The following is a 27427-nucleotide window of genomic DNA, read 5'->3' on the forward strand; positions in this document are numbered from 1 at the left end:
CAAAATTGCCAGAGGTTGGTATGAGCACACACTTAAACTTTTTTTAAAATCTTTTAACAAAATAAATATGAAGACATTTGGATGTACCATTGCCGAGATATAGCTATTTTAAGTTAGCAGTTTCAAAAAACGGGTGCCACGATATCTCAACACAGCTTTGACCAAATCAGCTCAAAATTTTGATGAAGACTCGTTAAACTGGTCCTGTGTGCATGATGAAGGCCAATTTTCAAAAACCTTATTTAAAAATAAAAATAAAATTATTTTTTATGTTTTCCATATAAAAAAACGTCAGTTTTTGATTTTTGTATTTTTAAAAAAGCAAAATTTCAAAATCGGGCTTCGTCATGCACACGGGATATATCTTGGGGGTCTTCACCCCAAATTCCAGCCAATTTGGTCCATCCCATCTCGAGATATCGTGGCAACCGTAAATCAAGTTTTGCAGTTCGCTTTACGTATGGCAAAATTGTGAACTTTAATCATCTCTTACTCAGTTCAGTAATGAAATATCCTCGTGAAACTTTCAGGAGTGTTTGAAAATCATGTTTTTAGTAAATTAAGTGAATTTTCTGTAATATAAAGTTTTGTGATTTTCTACATATATGTAACTCTTAAGGGGTTTGTTTGTTTGTTTCCGTAGGCCCCTTTAGTAGGCATGTTCTTATTTTAATTTATTATTTTCTTTTAGTAGCAGTCTTCTTTGCAATTCAGTTAAGAGTGTGTTTGTTTGTTTTTTTTTTTGCCTTAGTGTAATAGCTCCTTTAGTAGGCATTTTGCAATTTAGTTAAGCATTCACTTTTGAAGTAATTTAAGAACATGAAAAAGAACACCGTGTACACAATTCTGGCAAATTTTTATTATAAGCATTTCATATTCCATTCTCAAAAGCAAAAGCGATTTGTTAAAAAATCCAATAAATTTTCAAATAAACAAAAGTTTTAAAATCATTCCTGTTTGGATAGAGGCTCCCAAAAGATGGGACTTTCAAAAAGAACCGCTGCTCTTTTTTGTTCGCTCTTTTTAGTGAACCGGCTCTTTGAGCGGTTCGCTCTTTTTTTGCCCATCTCTAGTTCTAAATTGGGCCAAAAAGTTAGTTTTTGTTGTCAGTCTAGTCATTTGACAAAATATACATTATTGTTAAACAGGTTATCCACGCCTATGCTGAAATGTAGACTAACTTTCAACAGCTGATTAATTCAAAGTTGGAAACAGAGTTTGCGGGTGTTTAAGGAATCAACTGAATCTACTGAAGGAAAAAAAGTTACAAAATAAGCTATTTAAAGCTATTTCGTAGAAAAAATGTTGCATTAACTGTTCTCACACACAGGGAAAATTTAAAAACATTCAACAAAATTTTTAAGCACCCGGTTTAAATTTACATTTATGCCTCGCATGGTTTTCTCTGCTATTACGTGATCTTGTTCTATGATGATGCTTTAACAACAGGTTGAAAATTACTTTTTTTACATTTTGAACAAGACAGATTCTTGTTGTATTTGTCGGATGTCTCATGTGTTCACTGTACTTAAGGGCATTGAATTCGGCTGACAGCTCAAATTTCGGTTATCATTAGAACCAACAAGCGGCAAGTGGCTCTCGGCAAAATGGCACAAATTAGTGCCACCTTAATTTTCGTTTGTTTGTTACTTCCTCAAAACAGTAAGGTATGTAGAGAAAATTATGATTCGTAACTCATGATACAAATTTTAATTTTGTTTTTGTCCTCAAGACGACCCTATCGATTGATTTTGACGAAGAGTACGTCGATTGTGAGAACGGGATACCAATGCCGAGCATAGATATGTCCCAATTCTTGATTCTTACACAGGAGGATGGTTCTGTTACGATGAACGGGACCGTTCGTTTCACCAAGGATTACGAGAGTCCAACAAGGGTATGATAGTGCAAATATTATTTCAACTTAAAATAAGTTTTATTTTTGCTAGTGGAAAGTGTATACGGAACGGCTAGAGCGTGGCGAATGGCACCCGGCCATTGTTGCCCGAGATATCCCGAACATTTGTGCGGTTCTGCAGATGCCTTACGAACCCTGGTACCGGTACACCAAGTTTATGGAGCAAAAAAGTTGTCCCTACCTAGCTGGGGTATGCAAATTTTAAACAAAATTATTTTATTTGAAGGATTTCTGGCTAATAGTTAGCATTTTTTTACCTTTTTTTTAAAGCACGAAGAACATATTGACAATATCGACATTGGAAATTTTGCTGCAATATACGGTGTGGCGGAGGCATTGATTGGTGAATGGAAAGTTTACCATTTCGTCACTGCGACGCGTAATGGGCAGCGGGTCGAGGAGTGCTTCATGAACCCGGCAACCGTTTCGGAGATATAACATGTGACAGTCTACAATAAAATAACTTTCAAAAGTACAACGCAACAACCACAAGAATCCGACTCAAAGAAGTCAATAAACTTCCAGACTTCTTTTTTTTTTTGCTTCCTCTGAATCACCCAATCGAGCCTTTCATCGAAAGTTTATTTAAAGCCCAAAAAACGCAAAGCAGAATAACCTCAAAGTTTCTCCCTGAAGGTTGAAATTCTGCTGCGCAATTCACCAACGTGTTACGCGAAACTTCTGGACGACGTCCGCGGCAATCAGATTTTATTTCACCAGACAGATTTTTTCGCTGACGGATGCATGAACAAAAAGAGAGACACTTCACGATGACGACAGCCAACTGGGACAGTAATCTGACGAAGGAAGAAGCAGCAACTTTTTAAGAAAGAATCAATATCAGGAAATCCCGTCCTCTTAAAAAAAAATTGCATCTTTTAACAAACTTTCAACAGAAATCATTACAAGGGCACGGTGCACGCCATGTGACCGTCATTCACCGGCACCGGAGGCCATAACCAAACCCCGAAGGCAAGGTGTCAAGTTGCACAAAGTTTAAAGTGGTTGTACGCCGCCACCGTCAGATCCAATTTCATACAATGAGGGAAGCAGAACTTCAAAGAACCTGCTCAGTGTTACGGTTGCATTTGGGCCGGGGTCAGCCAGTATGGCTGCTGCAGGTTGGAAAATGGCTGTGAAAAGTTGGCAACAATACACAAACTTCGAAGAAAGGTTACCTTTGAAGTATTTTTTGAGCATTATGAAAATACTTTGTATTTCTTAAAGGTTTTTCGGATAAAAATAATTTAAAGGTATTCTTTCTAAGAAAAAATCTTTATAAGTTGGAACAAAACATTCGATCTTTATATACTATCAAATTGTTGGTGCTGTATGAAATCAAAGCTCCAACACGGAGACCGGAGACATGATGCACTCTTCAAAGAAGGTTCCTCTCCGTAGTGTAGTTATCGTAAAGTAAATTCGCCAATCCCCGAGGTACTCCGGTGGGACAGCAAATATTGTAGCATAGTTACCAATGTTAATGTTATCGGCGTGTTCCTCGTGCTTTAAAAATAGTTTATTAAATTCTCTTGATTTCTGTACAAACTATTAAACCCGGTTGAATACTTACCCCAGCCTTAAAGGGACACGTTTTCTGCTTCATGAGACTTGTGAACGGGTACCATGGTTCAGCTGGAATTTGCAAATTAAGACAGATGTTCGGAACGTCCCGTGACACTATCCCAGTTTGCCACTCGCCTTGTTGCAACCTCTGCGATGTCAACCTCCACTAAAAATCAACACTCAAAAGGATCAAATTACCCTAAAGTCTTAACAAACATCTCACTCTGGTTGGACTTCCATAGTCCTGTAAAAATCTTACGGTTCCGTTCACTCTAATAGTTCCATCGTCTTGAACAATTATGTGGAAGTCGGATGTATGAAACTGGGGCAAGGGTTTTCCATTTTCACAATCTCGAAATTCCTCATCGATGTCGAAAAATATTTTAGCCTAGTAAACAAAGCAGATAATTACAATTGTCAACTGTCTTGAATAAAAGCAAAATACGTACTTTACAGGAAGGAAAAAGGAGCAAATAAGCAAGCCACAAAATCATTTTTAAACCATCCAAATGAGTTCCACAACTGTTTCTGGGCAACGTTCGCTGTTGGAATTCTATATGAATTCAAATACTTCGAAAAGAGATCACATCTCTTAGAATAACAACTTCAAACATGAAAATAGTTGTTTATGCAATGAATAGTAAAAATATTATACAAGGGCGTGGTGCCGAGTTGTCTGAATTCCAAACATTTCCTTTCAACAACAACGTGACATGCAGATTGGCAACCATGGTTTTTTATTTCACTTTTTTGCTCCCCCTCAAATCTGGCCAGACTCGACATAAACTTGAAAAAATAATTGCAACGGCCTTATTGGACTTCAATAATTTTTTTGGTGGTCTCTATGTAAAGATTTATGATCTAAAAGTTCGAATAATTGAATGGGGAGATCACTCAAACTCAAATCTTTGGATTTGGAGAAAATTACTATTAATTTAAAATATGAGCAATTCTCTACAAAATCGGCCGATTTCGAACATTTAATTTTTTGTATTTTTTTATATGGCTCAAACTTTGTGGGGGCCTTTTCTATGACCAAAGAAGCTATTTTGTGTCATTGGTTCATCCATATAAGTCTCCATACAATTTTGGCTGCTGTCCATACAAAAATGGTACGTAAATATTTGAATAGCTGTAACTTTTGAGAGAATTTTCTGATAAATTTGGTGTCTTGGGCAAAGTTGTAGGTATTGTTGAGGACTTTTGAAAAAAAATAGGTACACGGAAAAAAATTGCCGATTTTTTAATTAACATTTTTTTCACATAAACTCAATTTCCCAAAATACGTATTTTTTGATTTTCGAGATTTTTTGATGTGTTTTAGGGGACAAAAACCCGCAACTTTTGAGCTATAGAGAAGTATGGTCGAAAAATCTGTCTCCGAGTTATGATTTTTTGAAAAAGTAATGATTTTTGGATAAAATCGAAATTTTATACCAAAGAAAATTTGACCTCAATTTTTTATGTAAAATTAAATTTGCAATCGAAAAGCACTCAACAGTTTTTTTGTTTAAGGGCTCCGTTTTCAAGATATAGCCACCGAAAGTTTGATTTTAACGAAATATTTGTAAGAAATAGTGACCATGATTGACCATTTCTGAAAATATTTTTTTGAAAAGTTAAGAAAAAATGATTAACCTGCCAAACATACGAGAATTTCCCCTAGTTACTGAGATATCGACATTAGAAAATGGTAGGTTGTTTGGGTGAGACTTAAAAAACTTCAATTTTCCGGTTTATTTTTCTTTATGCCGCTGTATCTCAGCAACCAGAGGTCCAATCTTCAATGTCTCTTAGACAATCTCATAGCAATTTTTCTGAACTTTTCCAAAAAAATATTTTCAGAAATGGTCACTCATGGTCACTATTTTTTAAAAATCAAAAAACTGTAAATATTTCGGTAAAATCAAACATTCGGTGGCTATATCTTGAAAACGGAGCTCTTAATAAAAAAAACTATAAAGTGCTTTTCGATTGCAAATTCAATTTTACATAAAAAATTGAGGTCAAATTTTTTTTGGCAAAAAATTTCGATTTTTTTTCCAAAAAGATTTTTTGACAATTTTTCTATATAACTCAAATTTTGCAGGGTTTTGTCCCCTAAAACATATCAAAAAATCTCGAAAATAAAAAAAAATACGTATTTTGGAAAATTGAGTTTTTGTGAAAAAAATGTTAATAAAAAATCGGCAAATTTTTTTCCGTGTACTTATTCTTTTCTTTTTTTTTCAAAAGTCCTCAACAATACCTACAACTTTGCGGAAGACACCAAGTTGATCAGGAAATTCTCTCAAAAGTTACAGCTGTTCAAATATTTAAGTACCATTTTTGTATGGACAGCTGCCAAAATTGTATGGAGACTTGAATGGGTGAACCAATGACACAAAATAGCTTCTTTGGTCATAGGGAAGGCCCCCACAAAGTTTGAGCCAAATCCAAAAATACAAATAAAATCCATTTCCGGTTTTGATAGAGAGTTGCTGACATTGCGTTGATTTCTGCTCATTCATTCACTTTTAGAGTAATAAAAAAAATAGGAAACACCCAGATGAGATGGGCGGGAATCGAACCCATGTGTGCTAAGGGGATCGGCAGCCGAAGCCGAGTTTTAGGGGACATAAAATTCCAACTTTTCAGAAATGTCCAGAATGGGCAAAAAATCTTCGACCGAGTTGAAAAAATTTGAATCAATGCTTATTTTAAAAAAAACAAAATACAGGTCTCAAAAATTTTTCGATGTAAAATCGAATTTGCAATCAAAAAGTATTTTATTGAAATTATGATAAAGTGCACCGTTTTCAAGTTAAAGCCATTTTTAAGGAACTTTTTCAAAAAAAGTCTCAGTAACTGTTATTCATTTTTTAAATAGTACCCATTTGCCATGCAAACAACCCACCATTTTCTAATGTCGATATCTCAGCAACTAATGGTCCGATTTTCAATATTTTAAAAAATCAAGGCTAACGTTTCAAAAAGCCCAAACATTGAATATTACGCCCTTTTGAAACGTTAGTCTTGATTTAAAAAATTTGAAAATGTTGTTTTAAAAAAAATCGGAAAATTTCATGACTGTTTCGTATTATAACATTGATAATTAGAAAACACCATTTTCCTGTTTTTAAACCTTTACATGGCAATATCTCAGCAACTAAGGGTCGTATCAACAAAGTTCAAAAAGCAATATATAGAAGATTTTCTCAGCATTTCAAAAATATTTTTTTCAAAGTGGCTAATTTAAAAAAAATGTAAAATTGCGACTTTTTTAAAGAAAAAATCCTAAACATGGCTATATCTTGAAAACGGTGCACTTTATCAAAATTTCACTTCAGTACTTTTTGATTGCGAATTTAATTTTACTTCGAAAAATTAAGTTGAAATTTTTTTGCGACCGGTAGTTTTGAATTTTTTTTGCGACTGGTAGTTTTTTTTTTTTAAATCAGTATTGATTAAAAATTCATAACTTGGTATTAAAATTAAAAACAGTGTTTTTTTTTTTTTTGAAAATCAAGTTTTAGTGACAAAAAGTGGAATTAAAAATATCCAAAAAAAAATTTACCGTGTATCACATTTTTCCAGTGTAGTCCTTATCCATACCTACAACTTTGCCGAAGACACCAAATCGATCAAAAAATTCCTTCAACGGTTAAATTTTTTTTAATTTTCAGGTACAAAAATTTATATGGACAAACAAATGATGCAAAATGTTTTAAAAATAAATAGAACAAATTTATGATTTTGAATAAAATTAAAATTTTGAGAATAAAGTTAAAGCTTTTTTGCAAATTTTCTGGTCTAAAACTGGTCGATTATTAAAAAAGCCGTTAAAACAAACCCCAAAAGTCAAGACACAAGCTTTATCCGAAAAAACGCACGTACGCACCGAAGCTGTTTGTATGTGTGCAAGTATTCCATCCAGCATGCCGAGTGCATGTTTGCGCTGGCAAACTCAAGCCAAGTGCGTTCGTGCGTGTGTCAGTGTGCACCTCGCCGACCGTTTCCCCTCTTAAGTGGTCAGTCATTAAAAGTGGACACTTATCTGCTTATATCGCGCCCGCGAGCCCCCAATCCGAGTCAGTGGAAATTCAAAATAATGATTTTCAACCAATATTACAAAAAAAATAGATTGTCGCTTGTGTGCTATCTTATGACACGTCTACTGTAAAAAGAAAGGACGTGTCAAAAGATAGCTCACAAGCAACGAAATATTTTTGTATTGAATGAAAAGTTAATTAATTATATTTTTTCACTGATTTGGCATCATACTTATAATTTGTTGTTGATGTTTGATGTAAAAAAGTGTAAAAACTATCTTATTATTTTTTAAAGTCCCATAAAATCAACATAAAATCAACAAAACAAATTTCGTCAACAACCTTCTCTCCACCCCCACTCGGGACGTTGTTACCCAGGCGCGCGATGTCTCTTGATTTCTTCTTTTTCTCTCGGTCTCGTGTGGCATTATGATTAACGCACTTTGACGGCCCGAATGGCCCAGCCTGGCCGGGCGAACGGCAGTGGAGAAACTCGTTTTGTCAATTGCCTTGCTCAATTGATGCTTTATGAAAACAAAGCGACCCCCAGACGGGGTAAACAAAAGGCCACCGCGAGCCAAAAACGGCGACTGATTCGGTCGGGATCGGTGACGAAAACCATGGCAGACACTCGAACTTTTTTTATTCGTTTTTGTCTTTTTGGGCTGCCCGATTTGGCTAGTCAGGCTGACTAGGGTGATTAATATCTTTAAATTTTTGTTTTTAATTTTTTTTATATTTTACTGAAATCATCAATCGTCTTTTTTTGCTTATGAAACTTTTTTTTGTCAATTTTTAGTATAAAATATTTTTTAGACTTAAAAAACATATTCTTATTTATAAATTTTTATTGTTTTCATTTCAAACCCTTTTCCCCATATTCAAAATACTGCCTAAAAATCACCCTAACGAGCATGTCTGCTCAATTGAGCTTAACTCAATTTTATATCAACCCATTCGAACGGTTATGGTGCGTGTTTCTCTTCGTCTCCTTCTTCTTCGTGGGATCCACAAAAACTGGAACCCACCCACGCACTCCTATTACCACCAGTTCACCGCCCTCCCCCGTTTAGAAAAAAAACGCACCACCCAGTTGGGTAAGCTGGGAAGACTACTTTTTACGATGTTTATTTTTTTCTGTTGAGTTAAAATGTCATCATGTGTGTTTGTGTGTGCGCACGCTCATATTTACTCCCAGAACAGGTCTTTCGCGTTTAAGCTCAGCCGACAAAAACAACAACCACGACCGACAAGTAAACCAGTAGCAGCACCAGTTAAAACTGGTTTAGGGTTTACAGCTTTTCTTCTGCTAAATTTGGATTTCGAATCGAGCCACAATGAAGTAGCTTACAGCCAAAAGTTGGTGCAGTAAAGGGCGCCCTTTTACTTATTCTTATGTTTTAATATAATTTAAATAAGCTGTGTTTGTTTAAAAATAGTAATCGAAATCATATCTTGACAATTTCAATAAATATTAGGCCAAAAAACCTAAAATTTTATTATTTTTTGATAATTTAAGCCTTTTTCAAATGAGCAATTCTCTGAGATTTCGATCATTCGATTATTTTATTTTTTTATCCGGCTGAAACTTTTTGGTGCCTTCGGTGTGCCCAAAGAAGCCGTTTTGCATCATTAGTTTGTCCATTTAATTTTCCATACAAATTTGGCAGCTGTCCTTACAAAAATGATGTACGAAAATTAAAAAATCTGTATCTTTTGAAGGAATTTTTTGATCGATTTGGTGTCTTCGGCAAAGTTGTAGTTATGGATATGGACTACACTGAAAAAAATGATACACGTTAAAAAAAATTGGTGATTTTTCAATTCACTTTTTGTCACTGAACCATGATTTGCAAAAAAACTCTTTTTTTATTTATTTATTTTTTTATTTTCTGATATGTTTTAGGGGACATCAAATGCCATCTTTTCAGAAATTTCCAGAATGGGCAAAAAATCTTCGACTGAGTTATGAATTTTTGAATCAATACAGTTTTTTTCCTCGAAAAATTGAAATATTGGTTGCAAAAAAATTTCAACTTTATTTTTCGATGTAAAATCGAATCTGCAATCAAAAAGTACTCCAGTAAAATTTTGATGAAGTGCACCGTTTTCAAGTTATAGCCATTTTAAGATAACTTTTTGGGAAATAGTAGCAGTTATTTGTTTTTAAAAAATGGTGCCCATGTTTGCCCACTCTTGAAAAAACTATTTTAGAAAAGCTGAGAAAATTCTCTATATTATGCTTTTTTGAACATTGTTGATACGACCCTTAGTTGCTGAGATATTGCCATGCAATAATTTAAAAACAGAAAAATTGATGTTTTCTAAGTCTCACCCAAAAAAACCCAATTTTCTAATGTCGACATCTCAGCAACTAATGGTCCGATTTTCAATGTCAAAATATGAAACCATTGTGAAATTTTCTGATCTTTTCGAAAAAAAAAATAAAAATCTTTTCGAAAAAAAAAGTCCGATTTCGTAGAGAATTGCTCAAATGTTAGTCTAAAATTTTAAAATTTTCGAGATATTGTTCGAAAAGATCTGAAAATTTCAGAAATTGAAAGAAAAGATTTATACGCTGTATCTCAGCTACCTCAAGAAATTTTATGAACTTCTAAAAAAAACAGTCCCGACTCGATTATCCGAAGGCCTCGGAAAAATTTCACTTCGGATAGTCGAAACTTCGGATAAACTAATCACAAAAAAAACCTTTTTTTCGCTATCGCATTTTTGATAATTGAGCTCAAGTATGACCCATAAACTACACTTAAGTGATTTAGAAAGTTTAAATCCAAGATGGCGATCAACGATTCAAATTCTGCTCAAACTCAACCCGATTACGAATCATCTCTGCGATACGGCTCTACGCAGTAGGCCTGGCCGCTTTAACGCTTGTGATGTTTCAATGCATACCGATGCAATGGCGCACTACAAATGATAATAAATGACAAGAAGAGTGCTAGGCGTAATCTAACCTAAGGCACTCTCCAGGATCCCTTCGAAAGATTGGCTGCGCTAGGGTATGATTAGATTAGATAAGAAGAGCCAAAGAGCCGTTCAAGAGAGCGGCTCATTTTAAAGAGCGAGCGGCTCCTAAAAAAGAGCGGTTCTGCCCACCACTAGTTAGATCATACATAAAAATTTCGAAAAAAAAAACACACCAAAAATACATATTTTTTCTTAATTTCCCTCGTCAATACAAAAAAATTTCCAAAGATACCAAATCGATCAGAAAATTTCTTCAAAAGATGCAGTTCATCGAATATTTACGAATCATTTTTGTATGAACAGCTGAAAGCTTGTATGTATGCAAGAGCCGCATAAAAAAATACAAATGATATCGATTTCCAGATTTTGTGTAAAATTGCTTTTTTGAAATTGGCGGTCTGGGACGCCTTAAGGGTTTCGACAACAAATGATGCATTTTTTATAATATCTTTTATAATAGTCATGCCAAAATTTAATTTAATAAAAAACATGTTTTTTTCGTTTTCAATATATTGTTTACTCCCTGGGCCATTTTTTGCCAACAGACGCTTTCTGTTAAAATAAATAGTAAAATACCAACGCATCATAACATACAACATTACCGGAGGCCAAACTGAACCAAATTTCTACCAGCAGATTTTCCAAAATTATAAAAAAAAATGCTGTGTTGGCAGAAGAGCGGGCCTCGAAGTCTAATAAAAATCGAAGTCATTGCCAAATTATTCATATGCTTTGATTGCATGTAAATAAATCATCAACAGTACAACCTTAAACAAAACCGAACCCCTCCCACACCTATAATTAGATGACTCAGTCAACCGAAACCCTCATCTGTCAGATCGGTCCGCTCCATTTCACTTCGGTGCTCCATTTAGGCCGCGTCGACCGTTTGACGGAGTAAACTTTTGACACCACAGCCAGCGAGAGCGGGACCCCTCGGGCCATGAACCTCTATTGTTCGTCGAGAGACCTCAAGCGCGACTCGACGCCGAACCTTTCGAAATGTCGCGGGCCCGTATTTGGACCGGGGGATGTCCCCGGCTTCCGTCGGATGGGGTAATTATTTCGTTCGCGTCGTCTCGCGCTCGCGAAGCCAACAAGCAAATTAGCCTTAAAAATTGAACGGCCAAAGTGACAGTTGCACGGGCAGGGGTGCCAGATTTATGGTTACTTTAGTTTAAGGACAAATTAATTTATATAAGCATTGTAAATAGAGTAGATTCAAACAGATCTGAAAATATTTAAGAGACCAACACAGAATTTTGACAGTTGGCAGCACTGCAATCTCGATGTCTCGATGCTAACGCCGCCATATTTTCTCCTACATACAGAGTTTCATGCACACCAAAAAATAATCATGTAATATTCTGTCGAATAGATGCACATAACTGGAGCGTCCAAAATGACCGAATATTACATCCGATTTGAAAATTACATGAAGCTTTTGTGGAGCTCATTTGAGCATTTAATATTACATGCGTTGAATTTTGCGTTGATGTAATTTTCAAATCGACCCAGTTTTTGCGTGCTGCTGCTGTACATGAAAAGCTGCTGTCATTTTCTTTTGAGGTTATAAAGAAAACAAAAATGCTTGTTTTTTCTGTTAAGATGTTTATTTTCACAGCGGAACACAATTATTTATTATTTTTTTCAACTATCGCAGTTTACCACTAGCACTCATTTTGAGGGAGGAATTGCACAAAACATTCTTATCGCAAAAAAAAAAACTCTTGTTCACGGGATAAACAACAAAAAGCACTGATTTGGTGGCCACTGAACATATTTTCAAGGATCTAATCTTTCGTTGACAAAACCAAAACGTTCACCGGCCATCTCCGATCAGCCCGCTTCCACCGGAGTTCAACTGCTGCTGCGGACCTTTTCCAAACTGGACACCGGTTCTGCAAATCCAGTCCTGCCGACAGTTTATGTTCCGAATCCACCGGTTCTGCAAGTCCAGTCCTACCGGCAGTTTACGTTCCGAATCCACCGGTTCTGCAAGTCCAGTCCTACCGGCAGTTTACTTTCCGGATTCATCGTTTCATCGGCAGTTTCCGGAACTGGCCTTTGTCCACACGTTCAGGAAATTGTCCGGTTCTGCAACAACCAAGTATGCCGGATGGCAGCCGCACTTCGCTGATAGATTTCGACGATTTATTTTTAATACGGCACTTCATTTTAAGTAAAAATAATATTTTTTTCGAGCAGCGAACAAGCACCAGTGAAGGCAAGATGGCTGACAATGACGTTTGCTGGTTGTGCACGCTTCGAAGCGAATACACAGATATTCAGCTGAAAGTGGGTAAAATTGATTTTCTTGAGATGTAAAATTAAGATACGTGATTGAATATCACTCTCATTTTGATGCTCCAGTTATGTGCATCAAATGAGCCATAAAATTACATCAAACGCAAATGAATATTATTTCACTTCAAACAGAATATAATTTTTCTTTTTTGAGTATTGATTACGTTATTTGAGATGTAAAATTATGTTAAATTTTCGATTATGTGTTGAAATTTTCTGTCAGATTGAAGATTGAGTTAAGAGTAATTTTCATATTTTTTTAGTGTGTGAAGATCTATTTTTTCGCTGAAACGAGACTCCGCGGGGCCATTCAAATCGGGGGGTTCGTCCCTCAAATCGTTTTGTTTTGTTCACAGAGATGGACGCCGCGCCGTCACGAAAAAGTCACTTAACTCCCCACCGCGCACGTGAAGGGGGCTGCTCGATTGCGCTATTAGGCACACGTAGGCTTTAAGTAAGTGGATAATTATGAGGCAGTTAGCGGGCGCGAGAGCTGTGGGACGGCGTTTCCAGATGGGGGTTTGAAACAAAAAGTGACAATAAACGGATTTTTAAAAGGTTTTTTAAAAATATTTTTTTACCTGATTGTTTATTTTGATGATTTTTATGTTTTCCATGACCAGTAACTCATTTTAACTAAAATTATCTTGTTTTATGCTAGTCTTAATTCATTTTAGAACTTTTATTGGAAATTATCTTGTTTAGTTGAAATTTGTTTCTGATTTTATTGGCCCTGTTCTTCAACCATCAATCAGTATCTTTGAAATTTTTGTGATTTACTCATTTTTGTGTCAGTTTTTCAATTTTTTTGTGGGTTTTTAACAGGCTGTGAAGTCAGGTAACCGGCTTTTCTAGATTTAGCGATTCTGATACCATCTTTCCAAAAAGACCCAACTTCATGGGGATTGTAAGGTTTGGTATTAAAGAAACTTAAATAATTGTATGAATAAATAAATGAAAAAATACATTTGAAAATCATTTTTTTTTTAATTACTTTATAGTTACCAAATTTGTAGAATGATTTTTAAATACAATTATTTTTTTTTATGAATTATTCGTAATTTCGTTTTACCAATATAACCTTTCATGTATAATTTTTGAAGATTTTCGATTCCATTATTGGCACAGTAAAACTTTGACAGCATATTTTACCAAGTACCATGTGAATTTTTAATCGAATTAATGTCTTGGGCAAAGCTTGTACACTCAAAAAAATTTAGATGACAAAAAAAATTCATCGTCAAAAATGCTATCTTCGATAGATGGCACAAGCTGATTAAAAATTTCTCAATATTGATTTGACAGTGTTGCCATTTTTTCGAAAAAATATAAGTTTTTGAAAAACAAGAAAAAGTCGAAAAAAATATTATGGCATAATTTTTAGATGTAAAATCAAAATTTACAATCGAAATCAAATTATTTTAGAATCAAGCGAACATTCAAATAAAAAAATGTTCAAAATTGTTAAATCAACTTCAACATTTGAAAAGGCCCAATTACACTTTTTCTTTTCCTTAATCGAAAACGTGTTTGTACTCAAAACTCGGAAAAAAGTATTTTTCATGAAAAAAATACAAAAACTTTTCGTTTTTGGGCAAAGTTGATATCCCTTTATCAAAAGTTACACAAAAAAATAAACAGAAGGGGCGACATACACTTTGAAAAATATTTGCAACATTTTATACACTTTATTCCAGAATAAAAATTAGATTCTTTGGTCATTCAATTGTTCAAAATAAATAAATAAAAATAAGTGATCATTCGCAAACCGCTTGAGATTTTTTTAAGTGAAATATTTTTTTTTAATTTTTGCACAGGACACTAATTTTATTAGGAAGAGATTGGATTGATAAAAACTTGATAGTGATTCTTGGAAAAAATGTTAATCAAATGATCAGTAAGAAAAAGAAATGGATTAAATTCGCATTATTCTACCATTTGCCCAAGTTCCAGTTTGAAGTTATAACAAAGTTCAAAAAACCGTCTTAAAATTTTCAGGAAACTATAATGATGATTTTTTCAGCATTAAAATTTAGAAATCAAAAGTAAGATTTCAGAATTTTATGTTTGTAAAAAAAACGCACATAAAAACACCGTGTCCATGTATATGCCTAACCTTCACCGGCCCAGGGCCTTCGGCTCGCGATGATCTACAAAAGAGAAAGGATCTCGCACAGATTCGGCGAAAGGAAGTTCGTCGTATAGGGTTGGCTTACGACGAGGGGTCTTTCGACCACAAAAAAAAGAGTTGTTATTGCTTCGCTCATAAACTTTGATGGATGACAAGCAACTAAATGCGAAGGTGTTTATGTGCCCTCGGCGGACCTTTTGGCCGCCAGAGGAAAAAGTCGTGAGACAGTACGTACGTACCCCTCTCTCATATCAACCGTCATCGAACAAAGTCGTGGTGGGACCCAAAAGGCCAACCAGAGCCGGGGAGCGGCCAGATCTAGAACACCCTCAAGACGGCGCGCGCCCAGTTTGAACAAAGAAGGTTAACATAGCGGTCCGAAGTCGTCTCCAAGAGAGGCCTCTAGACTCGAGTTGACTCTCCCCTCTCGTTTAAATCGAGAGGCTCATTATCATTGGTTAGCCATCCCGGAGGAGCAGCGCACTCGGCGTCCCATATTCCGTCGACGACGGTGTCTTCGAGGGAACATCAAGAGCCCGATCGAGTCCGGAGAGAGTGGCCTCGAAAGACGACTGTTGTTGGTGAAAACATCATCACATCACAGTACACGACACCGTTTAACGTATGGGTTTTATGAGCGATCGATGCCACTGAGGAGCCTCGATCGTGACAAAAGACTAGGACGCCCCTGGAAGTGTGTCGTTTCGCCGAATGAGTCGTTTCATCGAAAAGTTTCAGAACTTCACCGTGTAACAACCAAAATTGAACACGACAGCTGCGGGTGTGACCTTGATACCAAATGCGCCGGACCCTTTCCTTGGATCAAATTTTGAGGTTGCACTCCTGCATCATCCGGGCTCGTATAACATGTGAACGGATACCTGCATAAATGAACCAACAAGGGTTTTGAACGTGGTGAAGCAGCCAGCAGCTTTGTTTTGAAAGGCACACACACACAGGATGCGATCGAATGCCACAGGATGGTTGTGGTGGTCGCTTTCTTTGTGTTTTTCAGTTTTTCAGTTTTTATGCCGGGATATTCTGCATTTGTGTTTGTGAGCAGCTGTTTTCCACTCTTTTCATTTTACTCGATCCACTTGAATTCCATAAAAACGAAGTTGATTTCAAGTATTAAATCAATGCAGGTTCGTCGAAATCGTTCCTTTTTTGAAATTCATCTAAATAAGTTGAAAATAGTCTTCTAATCTAATCTTATCAGGCCCTACCGCAGCCAATCTTTCGAAGGGATTCTAGAGAGTTAGGTTAGATTACGCCTAGCACTTTTCTTGTCATTTATTAACATTTATAGTGTGCCATTGCATCGGAATGCATTGAAACATCACAAGCGTTAAAGCGGCCAGGCCTACTGCGTAAAGTCGTATCGCAGAGACATGATTCGTTTGAAGTGGGTTGAGTTTGAGCACAGAGTGATCGAACAACAACACAATTCTGAATCGACAGGGGAGGAAGAAGCGTGGGGACACACCACCATACGCTCCGAGATTTGGTTGTATTCGTTGGGAGCACCATGCTAAGAAGCTTTGGTACTCCGGGACCCTCTGGGATGGGACCTTGTATTTCCACGAATGCCCTGGACACTATTTGCCGTGGTAATAGCCACAACTCGCTCCCTGTAACAGTATTCCTATTTCCAGTCTAAGCTCATTAATTTGTCATGGCCTAGTGGTTAGCATTTTTGCTTACCAACCCAAAGGACGGGGGATCGAACCCAGCCTCGAGCGTCTTAGATTTTTTGTTTTTATTCATCATTTAAATTTCTGTGTTCTTAACTTTCGCGTTGGGAGTACATGGGAATCGAAACCAGAACCTTTCGCTTACAAAGCGAACACCATAACCAGTCAGCCACGGCAGCCCCCAAAAAAACAAGAATGAAAAGTCTTCATGGGACCATCCACAAACCACGTTATTCACTGTCAAGTGAATAACAAAAAAACAGGAATGAAATAAATTAATAATATGAGGCATTAAAATAATCACAAATAATTTTGGAATTTTTAAGAAAGATGCATACGAACAAAAATAATGTCTTTTTTTGCTTAAATTCTTTGAAAAAAACAAAAAAAAAACCTTTGATGCTACTAAGCCTGCACATGAGCTAAATCGAGCACGGAGACAACTTGGCGAGGATGTGGATGATATCGAGGGGGAGGCGAGCATAACCGATTAATCGTATGGAAGGCGGCGATTTGCCTCGTTTTTTTGCGCTGATCATTGCCACAGGGTGCAAAAGTGGACCTTTCACTCGTCCAGCGTAGGAAAATTGGTGCAGCAGCAGCAGCAGCAGCCGGCTGTTCCTGATGGCTGCTGCAGCAGTGGAAAGAGATTGCAGTTTTTGCACGCTGCACTATAATTGATATTTGGTGTACGGCTTGGTCCCAGGAAGGAAGTCAGGCTGGTGGGTTGGAAAGTGTGTAGACGCGATGTTGTTTTTTTTTTGCTCGTACAAAGTAACAAGACGATTAAGCGAGGCAATTTGATGGGAGTTACATGACAACTTTCACAAATAATCTGACGTGTTATTTTGTTTTCAATTTAACAAATTTGTTTGCTAGCAAATTGATTCAAAACCGTTTCCCACACACAAAAGACGTTGATAAGGGGTCGAAATTCGAAGCTTCCATCAGGCATCAGGCAATGCCCTGAGAGCAAATTTCGACGAGTGCCATGTGAAATGCATCGGATGCACTCTGTATGCATTTGTCTATCTGGCTATCTGCAGCCCCTATCGAATATTTACACTCCCTCGTGACGGTGGTGGTGGCAGAGCAGCTAAAGGATGCACCCTCTTCTGTTCAACGGCCATCGCCATCATCTGCAGCAGGGGTCGAATGTTATCGCGCAACGAAAATCGGGATAATAACATAAACGCCAGCCCAGAGGACTATTGAACTCGAATGGAGTTTAAGAGTTGTGCGCGGTTGCACGTAGGAGGGGAACGTTAATAGTTTCTTGAGTCGAGTCGTCGAGTACATATTCCTGAATCATATTATACATTCATCTCTTAAATCCAGAACAGCTAATAGATCATCCAAAGTTATTTAAATAATCCTTAATCCAATGAACGCGTTCTACTCAAAACTTGGTGTCCGAAGGATCCAAGGCATCCCGGGATTCGAACTGACGACCTTAGGATTGTGAGTCCGATTGCCAACCAGTGACTCTACTGAGACAGGTAGTTTATCCAGGTAGACGCCTCATACACCTGGACTGAGATAACGACCTAATTTCAAGGTTAAACCGGGGCCAAAACTCCGGGTCACGATTAGGATGATTCATTTTGAAAATCTTTTTTTTTTATGTTTAGTTTCTAGAAAGTTGGTGGGCTTGCCAATCCAAGCAACTTTGTCGAAGACATCAAAATTTTATCTCGCAATCAATTTTAAGTCATATTTTGGGTCTACATAGAAAAAAAATAAATAAATAAAAATTACATAGAAACCAAAAACCGGGTTTTTACAATTTGGCTCAACTCTGAGGGCAGATTCAGATTCAGCGGGCAAAATTGCAAAGAAAAACATAAAGTTAAATTTTTATTTCAAATCTTCTTTTTTTACCTTGAAATGACTGTTAACTTTTGACGCTTACGTCTAAATTGACAAAAACAGAACTGTTTGTTTTTAGAGCTCTAAAAGTGCGCCGAACGTCACTTTTCTCTCAAACTTTACCCTGAATTGCAATGTTCTAAAAATGATTTTTGAAGGGGAGCAGTTCTCTCAGATTTCGGTCATTCGATTTTTTTTTTGTATTTTTTAATCCAGCTGAAACTTTTTTGGTGCCTTCGGTATGCCCAAAGAAGCCATTTTGCACCATTAGTTTGTCCATATGATTTTCCATACAAATTTGGCAGATGTCCATACAAAAATGATGTATGAAAATTCAAAAATCTGTATCTTTTGAAGGAATTTTTCGATCGATTTGGTGTCTTCGGCAAAGTAGTAGTATGGATACGGACTACACTGAAAAAAATTATACAAGGTAACAAATTTTTTGCGATTTTTTATTTAACTTTTTGTTACTAAAAAAAGATATTTTTAAAATTTTTAAATTAAGACTAACATTTTAAAAGTGCCAAACTTTCAATATTACGCCCTTTTAAAATGTTATTCTTGGTTTAAAATTTTTGAAAATATTTTTTTCGAAGAGATCGGAAAATTTTACGAATGTTCATATTTTAACATCGGACCATTAGTTGCTGAGATATCGACATTAGAAAATGGTGGGTTGTTTGGGTGAGACTTAGAAAACATCAATTTTCACGTTTTTAAACCTTTGCATGGCAATATCGCAGCAACTAAGAGTCGTTTCAACAAAGTTCAAAAAAGTAAAGTATAGAGAGTTTTCTCAGCTCTTCAAAAATATGTTTTTCAAAGGTGGGCAAACATGTGCACTAATTAAAAAAAATGAAAAGCTGTGATTATTTTCCAAAAAGTCACCTTAAAATGTATTTAATGGTGCACTCTATCAAAATTTCACTAAAGTACTTTTTGATTGCAAATTTGATTTTACATCGAAAAATGAAGTGGAAAAATTTTTGCGACCAATTTTTCGATTTTTTGAAAAAATCAGTATTGATTCAAGAATACATAACTCGGTCAAAGATTTTTTGCACAAACAAATAAAAACTAGTGTTTTTTTTTTTTTGCAAATCAAGTTTTAGTGACAAAAAGTTAAACAAAAACAAAAAAATTTACCGTGTATCATTTTTTTCCAGTGTAGTCCGTATCCATACCTACAACTTTGCCGAAGACACCAAATCGATCAAAAAATTCATTCAAAAGATACAAATTTTTGAATTTTCATAAATCATTGGACAGCGGCCAAATTTGTATGAAAAATTATATGGACAAACTAAAGATACAAAATGGATTTTGGGCATACCGAAGGTACCAAAAATGTTTCAGCCGGATTAAAAAATACAAAAATTAAAATTGATGAAAAAAGACCGTTTTGCAGAGAATTGCTCAGGGTTGAATAGATGCTTCCTCTAAATTTGGTCGTAGAAGGCGTAGATTGCGTGATAAAATTTTGGTGTCTGCGAAAAAGTTGCTTGGATTGGCAAGCCCAACCACTTTTTAGTATGACAAAAAAATCCCGAAAAGAATCAACCAATACAAAAGTTGCCCCTTTCTATTTTCAACAACTTTTTTGAAGACACTAAAGGTCCGAAACTTCACTTTTTTTTTTTGAAAATCAATTTTCCGCATAATTTTGCAATCTGGACCACTGTGCAATTATAGGAGGTTATATAATAAGCCAAACACAATCAGAAAGGAACATAAACTAAACATGATAAATGCAAATTAAAATACTAAAAATTAAGCAAGAAAAACATTTTCCTAGACAAAAGTGCGCAAATAGATCTCCTGAATAAGCAAAAAATTCAATATTATAAAAACAGATTTGGGCGTAAGAGAGTTTGGTCACTGAAAGTGGTTTCTTTCACTTTTGACGATTTTTTTTAATCTTTTTTAATTTTAATTGATGTGATACTTTTTTGAATGCTTCTTAAATGTTTTTTGAACTGTTGCTTTTGTTTTTGAGTTTTAGCTGATAATGATTTGTTTTCCGACAAATAATAAGGCCCAAACACAAACGATATTTTGAGCATCTTCAAATACTAACTTGCACTGTCAATTCAATTTTCTGGGTGTGTCATTAAGTTTGTCTGCAAAATGTATTTTATTTAATATGTTTATTTTGTCATTTTTATTTTATTTAACTAAGAGCGTCCAATTTCCCGTGGTTACAAAATTCTAGGGAAATGAGAAATTTTCAACAAATTTTCCGGAAAATCGTGGGAATTCCCGGGAAATTTAAAATTTATCAAAAAATTACCTGATCTTGGTTCTGATAACTATTTTGCAACAACATTGTATGAAATAGTAAAAATAAGAGCGAGGATCAATTAATGCCCTGACTGCCTATAAAAAATCATTTAATTTCAAGGAAATATTTAAATTTTCTAAAATTATAAGCTGACTTTACACAAAACAGCAAAAAATAATTATAAGGATTTTTTTTTGTTAAAAAGTAGGTATACTTTTTTTTAATCATAGTGGTGTCCAGGCTTCAAAACCATAAAATTGCTTTCAAATTTGTCTCTGTGACTAGTTTGATAGAATATAATATAATAAGAAATAATATTGATAATTAAGCTGTTATATTTTTCCCAGAATAAATTTACTAGTTTAAGCTCACGAATAAATAGATAAGCATTGAATTCTTTTTTTTTTTTCACTTGCAATACCATTTTTAAGCAATCATAACTCAAATTTCTCTAATATTTGGAGCGAGTTTTTTTTTTTTTTTTTTGTAAATGTTTGCATTTTTTTGGCACCTTTTTCAATACTTTTTAAAAATGCAATAAATTAATAATGCCTTCGGTTAAAACAATTTTCACAGCCAAAAAGTAGTTTAGTAGTTTCATATTTAAATCTTTTACGTACGCCCTTGGTAGCACTAGTGCTCTTAAAATTTTCAACTTTAAACTGTGAATTCTCGAGGTATAGCAACAATTTTCCTTTAAAAACTTACCAAAATTTTAATAATTTATTTCAAATCCATAATATCGTAATTCTTGTTGCCCAATAATTAAACAAGATCTATTTCCAGTTGTGAATGCTTCAGAAATCAATATCTTCTGAAATAAACCATGAAATGAAATCTTTAGACGAACTTATAAATGAGTTCAATAAAAACAGTAAATTATTCAATTCAATTTACTGTCATTTACTTATTGAGCTTATCAGTGAGTTGATTTCTTTCACTATTTTTTTATTTAAAAAAAAGTCCCAATAAGTTGAGAAAATGTATACTTTCGATTGAATTTCAGGATTTCCCGGGAAATTTACAAATTTCCCGGGAAACGTGAAATGTTTTTTTCGGTAAATTCCGGGAATTCCAAAGAAATTTTTCCCTGGACGGGAAATTGGACGCTCTAATTTAACTGTTAATTTTTAGCCTTATTTTTTTTAAGATACCAAATACCTATGTAATGATCGTTACCCCTTTAAAATTTTAAAGGGTTTTTTTACTTTAACAGATAGTGAGGTTTTACCAAAAATGTCTGATAAAATAGTTTAGGCCGTTATAGAATAGATTCTGAAAACATGCATTCCCTAATACGTTCCTCCCCTACATTTAGCACATCTAACCATTTAAAGCTCCCACCACCGTTCGTTCAACTTGGCAACGCCGCACGTGTCCTGTTTTCAAGGGCTGCTGCACAGGATCCTAGCTCTTGCTATAGAATAATACATTTATTGCTCTCTCTGTTCGTCCTTCATCCGGCGCGGTTTTTAAAGCATCGCCGGAGCGAGGGTGGGATTCATTGAGCTAAAAATAAACCCACACTCCACGGGTTGCGCAGTATTTTCCCTTTAAAACTTTCCCACATCATCGTCGCAGCCTAGCAGCTGTCCCACGGATCCCGCAGATCATCGCATCGGGAACGGGAATCGGCGGCTTCCGGACTCGCGAGGGGTTCGATTTTTTTTCCTGACACAAATCAAATTTGCTGCATTTTCCGTGACGGAGGGATCCGTTGTGCAATCTCTGGTGTGCAGTTGAGAGTTGCACAAATGCATGCTTTTTTTTTTTTTTGCTGTTGCTGTTGCCTCTCTAGAGCAACTTTGCGCGCAAATTTCGAAAGGCTAGTTTTCTCGTGCAACCTAACGACGACGAGAAGTTGATTTTAATCCACTTCTTTCACTGAGAAATCGCGCGCTCGCAGAGGCCGCTCAGAGGCCTGGCCTGGATCGTGGAAAAGTGGCATTGCGACCCGCGCCATCGATCGGACGACTCGAGGCTGGCAGTAAGGGGCCTCCCCGAAGGAGGGCACCAAACCCAGGCCGCCGAGAGTAACCAGTTCGATCGAATAAATCAGTCAGTGTCTTGCGAACCTTCGTGGTGAACGGACACTAGAGCTGCGGTATTTTTTACTACCTAAGCTCAGAGTTATTTCAAAACAAAATTCACAGTCTTTTTAAAGACTACCTGAGTTATTTTCCAAAATTCTAAACAGTCTTTTCAAGACTAACCCAACTTAAATTTTGTTGTATTTTACAAACGAAGCCATCTTTTTAAGAGAACTTTGCTTGCAAAATGCGTCAAAACAAAGGTAAACGCAAATCTTCTGAAGATTTGGTCGTTACGTCGGTGAAGCGTTTGAACGCTAAACCGGCTAACGGAAACAGAAAAGAAAACAGCCTCTTCTGAGGTCTGATTCTGATTCTGAATGTGAGGTCAATCCTCCAATTCCATTGACAAACAGTTTCGGTGTTTTATCCGAAACTGAAGACAAGGAACCTTCTCCTCGTACTGAGCCTTCTGCCGTCGAGAAACGAGTAAAGGCTCCGCCAATTGTAGTGACTTCCGTCTCCGATTTGGCCAGCTTTCGAACGCAACTGAAGAATTGCAAGGAAACTTGCAATTTGAAGGTTTCGTTCCAGCTTGGTCGAAGAGGAGAATGTCGCTTGTTGACGGAATCTTTACAAGATCACCAAACTTTTGTTGGTTATTTGAAAAACCACAAACACAATTTCTACACGTATGAGACCAAGAATGCTCGGCCATTCAAGGCGGTCTTGAAAGGTCTCTCCAACGACTTGTCGGTGGATGAGATCAAAAACGAACTTAAGGTGTTGCTTGGCTTTGCCCCATCCCAAGTAATACCAATGAAGAAAAATCAAACGGGAATATTTCTCGCTTTGGTTTGACTTCACAATTTTATCTGATTCATTTCAACAGAAATGAAATCAACAATTTGAAACTTTTGGACAAAGTTCAGTTTTTGTTCCATGTACGGGTAAAGTGGGAGCATTTTAAGAAACATGGCGGTAATGGCCAGAATCTGACCCAGTGCCGGCGTTGCCAGGCATTCGGTCACGGTACTGATCATTGCGCCATGGTTCCAAAATGCATGGTTTGCGGGATTCTTCTCACGACAAGGACAATTGTCCCGTGAAAGAAGTCACCCAATTTAAATGTGCAAATTGTGGTGGAAATCACAAATCAAATTTCTGGGATTGCCCCATCAGAAAAAGGTTTTGGATTCTCGTGCTAAGCATCAGCCGAAATCCAAACCGAAATTTTCTCAAAGTCAGGTTGTACCTGCATCTTTAAATCAAACGTTCGTGCTGTCTCACTCGAACAATTCTAGAAATACCCCTACCGTGGAAAAGTTAGGTAACAACAATGGCATTTCTTATGCTAACGTCGTTTCGGGTTCATCCACGAATTTTAAATCCTCTACCAATCTTTCTGAAATTGGGCAGGTACCTCAAATCTCATTTGAAAATTTTTCTGCTGGCAACGCTTTGGGATCTTCTGATCTCGGCGATGTTACGTTTGAAAAATGACTTTTTGCAAAACTCACTGTTTGGTTTGATTCAAACAATGAGTAATGCTACATCCATGATGGAAGCAATCCAGATTGGATTAAAATTTGCGAATGATGTTGTTCTTACCCTGAAGTTTAATCATGGATCTAAGTAATTCCATCAATATTATGAATTTTAATGCTCGCTCTTTAAAAGCGAAAGAAAATGAATTTTTCAACTTTTACGAGTTCATAACGTGCATGTTGCTGTTATAACCGAAACATTTTAAAAACTGGCACTTATTTGAAAAGTGATCCAGATTATAAAGTTATAACTAATAACCGAATGAATCGAAATGGCGGTGGAGTTGCAATAGTTATCCACCGTAGTATGACTTATAGCACGTTACGTGACTTTAAGTTAAAAGTTATTGAAAGTTTGGGCATTGAACTTGAAACTTCTTTTGGGAAAATTATGATTGCAGCTGCATATTTGCCTTTCAATGCACTGGGAAAATAAAAATTATTTCAAAGGGGATTTGAATAAACTTACTCGGCATAGATCTCGATTTTTGATCATCGGTGATTTTAATGCCAAACACCAATCTTGGAATAATTCAAAAGTAAATTCCAATGGTAAAATTCTGTTCAGAGATTGCACTTCTGGTCTTTATTCGGTTTTATACCCGAATGGGCCAACTTGCTTTTCTTCTGTTAGAAATCCATCAACAATTGATTTGGTGTTGACAAATCAAAGTCAGTATTGTGGTCCTTTAGTGACTCATGCTGATTTTGATTCTGATCATCTTCCAGTAACTTTTTCACTTTCTCATGAAGCAGTTACCAGACCCAATAGTTCTGTGTTTAATTACCACAAAGCTAATTGGGACAGGTATCAGCATCATATTGAGAATAATTTAAATCATGATTTTGTTTTAGAAACCAAAGCTGATATTGATTCAGCCTTGGAATCTTTAACTAATGCAATTTTGGATGCTAGGAATATTGCTATTCCTAAAGTCCAAGTCAAATTTGATTCTCCCATTATTGATGACGATCTTCAGCTTCTGATTCGTCTGAAAATGTTCGCCGAAGACAGTATCAACGTTCTCGTGATCCTGCACTGAAGCGAATTCAAAAGATTTGCAAAAGGTTATTGACCACAGATTCACTCTCCTGCGAAATGAAAAGTTCGCAAGAGATGTCGAACAAATTAAACCTTATTCCAAACCTTTTTGGAAACTTTCAAAGGTTCTTAAGAAACCTCAAAACCCATCCCTTCTTTAAAAGATGGTGATAATATTCTATTAACTAATGGGAAAAAGCTCAAAAACTTGCTCAGCAGTTTGAGAGTGCTCATAATTTCAACTTGAATGTTTTGAGTCCTATTGAAAATCAAATTTCAATAGAATTTCAGAATATTGTTGAACAAGAATTTTCATCAGATGAAGTTTTTAATACGGATCTGAATGAAATAAAATCTATTATCAAAAAATTTAAAAATATGAAAGCCCCTGGTGAGGATGGCATTTTTTACATTTTAATTAAAAAATTACCAGAAGCAACTTTAAGTTGCTTGGTCAAAATTTTCAACAAATGTTTTGATTTGGCATATTTTCCCAGTAGTTGGAAAAATGCCAAAGTAATTCCGATTTTGAAACCGGATAAAAATCCTGCTGAAGCCTCAAGCTATCGGCCCATTAGTTTGCTTTCATCTATTAGTAAATTATTCGAAAGAATAATTCTTAATAGAATGATGACGCACATTAATGAAAATTCAATTTTCGCTGATGAGCAGTTTGGATTTCGCCTTGGGCATTCAACTACTCATCAGTTGTTGAGAGTTTCAAATTTAATTCGAAGCAACAAATCTGAGGGCTATTCTACTGGCGCTGCTCTTCTAGACATAGAAAAAGCATTTGACAGTGTTTGGCATAAAGGTTTGATTGCGAAATTGAAAAGGTTTAATTTTCCGATTTATATCGTGAAAATTATTCAAAATTATTTGACGGATCGTACTCTGCAGGTATGTTATCAGAATAGCAAATCTGATCAACTACCTGTACGTGCTGGCGTCCCTCAAGGAAGCATTTTGGGTCCAATTTTATACAATATTTTTACTTCTGACTTGCCTGATTTGCCCCCAGGATGTCAGAAATCACTTTTTGCTGATGACACAAGCATCTCCGCCAAAGGCAGAAGCCTTCGTGTCATCACAAGAAGATTACAAAAAAGCTTGGATATTTTCAATTCTTATTTGAAAGAATGGAAAATTACTCCAAATGCTGCAAAACTCAACTTATTATTTTCCCTCACAAACCAAGGGCTGATTTTCTTAAACCAAAAGTCATCACATTATAAAGATGAATGAGGTAAATTTAAAGTGGGAGGATCAAGTGAAATATCTTGGACTTGGTTTTGACAAAACCTTACTTACAAGGATCACATTGAAAGTATCCAGGTTAAATGTAACAAATATATTAAATGTTTGTATCCACTTATAAACAGGAATTCTAGACTTTGTCTCAAGAATAAACTGTTAATTTATAAACAAATTTTCAGACCTGCCATGCTTTATGCTGTGCCGATCTGGACAAGCTGTTGCTTAACCAGGAAGAAAAAACTTCAGAGGATTCAGAACAAAATTCTGAAAATGATTCTGAAACTTCCTCCCTGGTTCAGCACCAGTGAACTTCATCAATTAGCCGAAGTTGACACTTTGGATGTTATGTCCAATAAGATAACACAGCGTAACAAAATATTTTTTTTATTTTTTGGCAGCACGAAAAAAAATGCTCCTCTAGGGATCGGCTTCCCGAACAAAATGCAACCTGGCGCATATTTTTATTGTTATCCTAACTCGAGATATTCAATGCAGAAGTTTTGTATATGAATCACCCCCCGTCGGAAAATATTTTTTATTTTGTTTTCTCTGTAACTTTTGATCAATTAGGTCTTTTTGGACGCTTCCGGTGTCATTCGACGGTAAATTGTTAGAAAAACTCAAGATTTGGTCCCATTGGCCGGTTCCCGTAACCGGTTCCGGAGGAAATCCGGAATATTGGCCAAAACTGTGCAAAAACTTCAAAATTTTGAAGTTTTTGCTCTTAATGCGAAGTGAACGCACTATAGCATGAAACAATCCA

At 36.0% G+C, this 27427-nt stretch overlaps 3 protein-coding genes across 6 annotated transcripts in view; 1 reads left to right on the top strand and 2 right to left on the bottom strand.

The window, feature by feature from the left end:
• The window catches only part of LOC6033261 (inositol-pentakisphosphate 2-kinase), a 233718-nt gene that overhangs the window by 106701 nt on the left and 99590 nt on the right, over nucleotides 1-27427 (bottom strand). The gene's annotated exons all lie outside the window — the stretch shown is intronic.
• Nucleotides 1578-2356, top strand: LOC6033248. Its single transcript, XM_001843671.2, has 4 exons — nucleotides 1578-1667; nucleotides 1733-1897; nucleotides 1950-2108; nucleotides 2189-2356. Exons 1-4 carry the CDS (start codon nucleotides 1608-1610, stop codon nucleotides 2354-2356), a joined length of 552 nt encoding a protein of 183 aa, XP_001843723.1. The 5' UTR covers nucleotides 1578-1607.
• LOC6033247 lies at nucleotides 3252-4007 on the bottom strand. Of its 2 annotated transcripts, XM_038251603.1 has the most exons (4): nucleotides 3934-4007; nucleotides 3708-3872; nucleotides 3492-3650; nucleotides 3252-3424 (listed from the first exon to the last, which is right to left on the bottom strand). In XM_038251603.1, the coding sequence occupies exons 1-4, from the start codon at nucleotides 3976-3978 to the stop codon at nucleotides 3257-3259; spliced, it is 537 nt and encodes a 178-aa protein (XP_038107531.1). In that variant the 5' UTR covers nucleotides 3979-4007; the 3' UTR covers nucleotides 3252-3256. The 2 variants fall into 2 exon arrangements, with proteins under 2 accessions (XP_038107531.1, XP_038107532.1); XM_038251604.1 differs by lacking the exon at nucleotides 3934-4007 and having other exon boundaries at nucleotides 3492-3645; nucleotides 3708-3856.

The sequence above is a fragment of the Culex quinquefasciatus genome, chromosome 2 (assembly GCF_015732765.1).
Source record: "Culex quinquefasciatus strain JHB chromosome 2, VPISU_Cqui_1.0_pri_paternal, whole genome shotgun sequence".
NCBI lineage: Eukaryota > Metazoa > Arthropoda > Insecta > Diptera > Culicidae > Culex > Culex quinquefasciatus.